Raw genomic sequence first — 6,269 nt, forward strand, 5'->3', positions numbered from 1 at the left:
AGTCACTGCACCCAGCCTACTCTCACCATACAGCAGTTTTTCCAATGGCATCATCCTGAGAGAGAGAAAGAACCAGTTGTGGGTGACCAACCAAGTCTTCCAGGGCAGGCTATAGAGTATCAGAACCATCAACACCCATTCCAAGAGACTCCTAACCAGCCCTCTTCCACAACATACAGATTAATGCAGAAAGCATCCGCTCATTTAACCTAAGTAACTCACTTGTACAGCACATCTCTAACCCCCAGAGCACTAATCCCTGGGGGTGGGGGGGAACCCCTTACACATGGTACCGTGACTCTAGCAATAGAATGTTACTACTGTCCTGCTTTTTTTGTTGTTTTCTTTTTGGGGGAGCAGGGGAGGTGTCTATCCAGAGCCCGACCCTCAATTGCAGATTAGGTCTTGTTAGTAATAAGGACTAGGCTAAGACCACATGTTCATTAGTGACAAACACTATTCTTTCCATAGTTGGAAATTTCACTCAGCCCAAACGATGACCCTCTGAACAAGTGGGTTAGACACTTTTTGCAGACCTGTCATTTTTAAATTGTGAAAAATAACAGTGAACAGAACACTAAAATACAAGATAAATAAGACCAAACCCCTTTTTAAAAAAAGTTTTCCCTTATATTCTGAAAGTAGGCAGTTCTAAGTCAATAAAAACTTTACATACTGACATTAAGAAGAACTTATGGCTTTATTTAGCTGATGGCTGTCATTTAAAGTACACTCCAGTGCATATAGCGACTATTAGGATGAGAATATTTATAGTTCCTTGGTAAGTGAACTGCTTTCTTTTAGACAGAATAAGGAAAAAACGTACATCTTATTTATAGTCATATCTAGAACTGTGCATGTTTGTGTACAAATTAGTAGTTATATCAACCATAAGCTACTAAGTGATGAACATCTCCTACGGCTGTATATGTGGAAGACTTGTTATGCAGTAGGGAGTTTTGAAATTATTCAGAGTAAAAGTTGTGTTGGTATAAAGAACTTTGCCCATAAAAAACTTCAGCAATTACAGTATTTAGATGAACACTCTTAAAGATATAAATATGATCAGATATAAATATGAGAAATCACTTAAAGAAATGTGTTTAATGAACTTCAACACAACACTCTGTCAGAATCTATTACACACACAGACACACATATATAGATACTCTTACCATTTCACTAAAGTAAAATATGTGTAAAAAAAAAAAAACTGACAATTTTTTTCTGGATTAGACCATTTATTTTAACAAACAGATGAGTCCTTAAGATGAGCTGGATGCTGCAACGGCAGCTCTCTTGGGCTTAGGTGTTGTTCCTTCACGGAATCCATTCCTGTATGTACAAAAATAATATCAGAGTTACTGTTTTTTGAAAGCATTTTATATTCCAGGCTCCAATAAGTGGCATTTATTAGAAAGTTTCAGACAATGTATTTGGTTCAGCTTATCTCAGTTACAGGTCAAAATCACTATGGAACTCATATGTTCAGACATTTTTAAAGAGAAACATCATTGACAAGCTGCTCATGAACATTTCAGTGTGTCTATTTAAAATTTCACTCCTAGTAAAAAAGAGTTAAGTTATATTACCCAGAAGTTCATGTCCCAACATAATGGACGCAATCCTGCAGTGCTTACTCAGGTAAAACTCCAGTTGAAATCATTCTATTTTTCTTTTCCCAGCAAGTGATTTTTTGAAGCCAAGGGGAGTTTCACTTTAGTAAGTACTGTATGATTAGATGCAAGGCTACTCCAAACACAAAACCCTCAAGCCTCCAATTACTAATGAAGTAAACTAAAGCAAAGTGAGAGCAGCTAGGAAAGAAACAAACAAGGGAACAGTCACTGCAAAGTTCACCAAGATAAGGCAATTAAATGCAGTTAACCAATGCCTTGGGGCCATGTCTACACTAGTGATATTACAGCCGCAGTGTGCGGTTGTAAGATCACTTGTGTAGCTGCTCTATGCCAATAGGAGAGAGCTCTCCTGTCAACATAATAAAACCACCTCCACGAGCAGAGTTAGCTATGTCGGCAGGAGAAGGTATAGACAGCGTTGTCAGTGTAACTTATGTCTCTCAGGGGGTGTTTTTTCACACCCTGAGCAACTTAAGTGGTATCGTAGACATGGCCTTAGATGTATCAAGTAGCAGGTTGCAGGAAGCGGGACATTATGTGATTTATTACAACTTTTTTCTGACAGCCACTGTTGGGAAAGGACTACACGGGCCAAAAGAATAAGAGCTAACACTGACCCTAGCTATAAATCTTTTTTGGAGTTTCAAGAGCAACACTACAGACATCACTATTAAAATCAATGTTCATTTTAAAGGAAGTTTCAGTTTTATTTTATACCTTCATGGAGCAGTGATGCTTTAAACTACATATGAACTCCATGTTGAAACATGAAAGGCACACCTTTAAGTGATTAATTCTCATTTTGAATGCAATTTCAACTTATCAAACAGTACTCAGTGTTAATAAGGTACATGTTCCTGGATTATTATTACTGTACTGTCCATACCAAATTGCTAACTGATCAACACTGGCAATCATGGCATTTCTTGCAAAAGGAACATGCTAACAAAAATACATTAGCTATTCACAGGCTGCTGTTATGGAAATCAAAATTAATCAAAGATTTCGGTTTCTCTTTTATATGATGTGATTTCCTCCACAATTTAAAACAAAATACCATGATCACAATCATATCCTGGGATTCTGCTGGCAATGCCACATGTGGGCAAAAATCTCTGAAATCTTTCAAGGACCTTTTACAAGAAGTTCTGCTTCAGGAATTTGTTGAGTTGCAGGTAGTTACTATGCAACTACCACCACCCAGAAGATAAAAAAAGAAGTACTCTTTCAAGTGGACAACGGGCCCAATTCTGTGAGATGCAGAATGCCTTTATCTCACTTTATCAGTGCCTGGCAGAATTGGCAGATCTAACAACATTATGAAGTAATCTGCTCAACAGAAACAAGTGCTGGACAAGACATTCCTTCTAAAAAGAGGTAATTTTAGTAATGAAGTGAAAGTCTGAAAGTTCTTTAAAGTCTGATAGAGCATATCTAGTCCAAACATGCAGTAGTGCAAAAATAAATAAATAAATAAATAAAAGAAAGCCAGTCACCACAAAGAGAATGTATTATCATTGCATAAAACCCCTCTAGCTCCTTTTCCTCTTGTGTTCTTCACTCCACAACAATAGTGGAAAACACTGGTATAGTTACTTTAATTAAAATACCACCAAGTTACCACAAGTGCAGATCACTGCTTCACACTTAAGAAATAATATTGCTTCCATTTCTGATCCATGTTCATGTAATCCAAACTGGATTACATTCAAAACTAACAATATTATGCCCTATGTAGCCCCCATTAACTGGGCTTTCCAAAGCATTTATAAACATTCATTAAACCTTTCCTGACTTAGGATACATCTACACTTACCTCCTGGTTCGGCGGCAGGCAATCGATCTTCTGGGATCGATGTATCGCGTCTTGTCTAGACGCGATAAATCGACCCCGGAAGTGCTCGCCATCGACGCCGGTACTCCAGCTCGGCGAGAGGAGTACGCGGCATCGACGGGGGAGCCTGCCTGCCGCGTCTGGACCCGCGGTAAGTTCGGACTAAGGTACTTCGAATTCAGCTACGTTATTAACGTAGCTGAATTTGCATACCTTAGTCCGAAGTGGGGGGTTAGTGTGGACCAGGCCTTAGGTAAGTTCACTTGGCATGTTAGTTGCAGATCCTACATTAGAACTCAGAACTTTCAGTCTAAACAAATGGAGAACGCTACCAAGGAATGTTGGGTCAAATATATGAATCAAATACCTTTTACATCACAAGATGTTTACAATAAACTGAAAAATTTAAGACTAAATACATACTGCATAAATTACAAAAGAAAATGGCAATAAGTGTTCATTTAGATAATGGGTTTTTAAAAGGTATCTGAAGTCTGTGTAAGATCTCATGTTCTAGTGTAACTTGCATGCTTGAAATTCAGTGTTGTACCTGAATCGACGGTAGACATTTTTCAGGTGCCTCATACGACCAGTACCAGTGGTGTTGCGTCTTTTAGCCTTGGCACTCCAGTTATCTAGAATGCAATTTACAGATTTATTTTGTTTCACCTACACAATTAAGTGTATAAAATGAGATAGGCAAATACCATCCCTGTTCTACAGTGGGAATGAAGCAGAGCAACAGTAATACCACTAAAATATTTTAAATATGTGCACATTGAACAATGGTTGTTTCTACAGGATACGTTGTATATATGTATACATTTGATTTGGAGACGTATAGCTATATGCAGAGCATCCCATGTGCAATGGGAACTTAGTGCTCATTTTCTCATAGTGGTTTCTCTACGGGTACGTCTACACTATCCGCTGAATTGGCGGGTAGTGATCGATCTATCAGGGATTGATTTATCACATCTAGTGTAGATGCGATAAATCAATCCCTGATTGCCCTGCCGTCGACTCCTGTACTCCACCGCGGCAAGAGGCGGAAGTGGAGTCGACAGGGGAGCGGCAGCAGTCAACCCCGCGCCGTGAGGAAAGTCGACCTAAGATACGCAACTTCAGCTACGCTATTCTCGTAGCTGAAGTTGCGTATCTTAGGTCGATCCCCCCCCCCAGTGTACCAGACCTATGTAAATAAAGAAATCAGAAGGTAGTGAACAAAAAGCTCCTTGAAAACTCTAAAGTTCATTGCAAAATACCACAGAACTCCTTATACAAACAATATTTTTTCTATTAAATCACAAAAAAAACCACTGTTTTGGTTGTGTTCATTTAGACAGAACCATCACTTTCACAAGTGACTATCCTGGTACTTTATAAATAGTTTCTTCATGAAAAACTAATTCAAAGAACAAGTTTACAAAAATAATTTTTGAAGGTTCCATACTTACACTTTCTCTTGCGCTTAGCAGGGTACCCACATTTCCCACAGGTGGACTTCTGGAGATGGTATGCCTTGGATCCGCAGCGCCGGCACAAAGTGTGGGTCTTATTGCGGCGCTTACCGAATGACGATGTTCCCTTCGTCTGAAATACAATTCAGGAATATGCATGTCAGAAAGCTGTATTAAATAAAAATACAGTTTGGCTAGTGCTTAACCACGTACCTCAAAACAAAGTAAAGTCTGAAACTCTAACACACAGACATTTTAATGAAACAACCAAAGGTACACACAAATGCAGAGGTGGAAATACATCTAACATACACATCTCAGTTTTATGTATCACATCTCACTTTCTTAAACAGGAATTACTTACATTTCTGTATATCCCACCTTTATGATACAGATTCCTAATTCTGTTCTCAACCCCCCTTGTGATCTCTCACTGCGAGTAAAATGGGGGAATAGCATCATTCACCAACACGGCAGGCTCGTTTTGCACAAGCCAATAATAATTTTTTATATTTTTCGTCAAAAAGACAACTCGGCAGGATCGTTTTGACAAGTCACAGATCTAGGCAGCCCTCCCTACCTCATGTCCCCCAATGTTTGCCTGGCTCCCCTTATTAAAGAGCTACCACAACCCCCTCTGGCACCACTGAGCCCCAACGCGCAGGAGGCTTTTACCGGATCTTTACAGGGCAGGTTGGTGGTTTACCCTTCAATACCGAGCTCTATTAACGCCGCCTCGCCAGCACAAGGCCTCGCTCCACGCAGAGCCCCGTGGTTCTGGCCCGGCGGGGGACAGCGAGGGAAGATGCTCGCGGAGAGGACCCCGGAGGCGGGACACCCCGCGCCCCCCGCTCTCTCAGTGGGAGCGTGTCCAGCTCCTCCAGCCTCCGAGCGCGGCAAGAGGGAGCAAGGACCGGCCCCGGCAGCGGCGCCTCCGCTCGGGCCCGCCGTGGCCTCACAGCAGAGGCGGCCTGGAGCCCCGGCCCGCAACTCCATCGTGTCGTACGGACTCGCCGGGCCCCGGGCAGCCTCTCCGCGCAGCGCAAGCCCCCGAATCCCGCTGGATGGCAACGGATTTCCCCCAACCCCCCTCCCGGCACTCACCATCTTCCTCCGGCCGCCAGCACCAAAGAGACCCGGGCCCGCCCAGCGCTTCCGCTATATCCCGCCCGCCACTTCCGGGTGCTGCGGAGAAACCGCTCCGCCCGGCCCGGCGAGACATGGCGGGGGAGCCTGGGCCCGAGGGCCGGGTGGCAGAGCGGGGGAGCCTGAGGAGAGATGGACGGGAGACGGGGTGACACGGGGGGAGCCAGGGCCCGGAGGGAGGGGGACGGG

At 42.6% G+C, this 6,269-nt stretch overlaps 1 protein-coding gene and 1 non-coding gene across 2 annotated transcripts; both read right to left on the reverse strand.

Moving 5' to 3' along the window:
• Nucleotides 1-1,220: 1,220 nt before the first annotated feature.
• RPL37 (ribosomal protein L37) lies at nucleotides 1,221-6,106 on the reverse strand. The gene is made up of 4 exons (XM_026649063.2): nucleotides 6,039-6,106; nucleotides 4,932-5,067; nucleotides 4,025-4,109; nucleotides 1,221-1,335 (listed from the first exon to the last, which is right to left on the reverse strand). Exons 1-4 carry the CDS (start codon nucleotides 6,039-6,041, stop codon nucleotides 1,266-1,268), a joined length of 294 nt encoding a protein of 97 aa, XP_026504848.1. The 5' UTR covers nucleotides 6,042-6,106; the 3' UTR covers nucleotides 1,221-1,265.
• LOC112122249 lies at nucleotides 1,444-1,524 on the reverse strand. Its single transcript, XR_002909392.1, has one exon. It is a non-coding gene; the product is annotated as a small nucleolar RNA SNORD72 (small nucleolar RNA).
• Nucleotides 6,107-6,269: the final 163 nt, after the last annotated feature.

Source organism: Terrapene carolina, unplaced genomic scaffold (assembly GCF_002925995.2).
Source record: "Terrapene carolina triunguis isolate 2854851 unplaced genomic scaffold, T_m_triunguis-2.0 Scaffold69, whole genome shotgun sequence".
NCBI classification, from domain to species: Eukaryota; Metazoa; Chordata; order Testudines; family Emydidae; genus Terrapene; species Terrapene triunguis.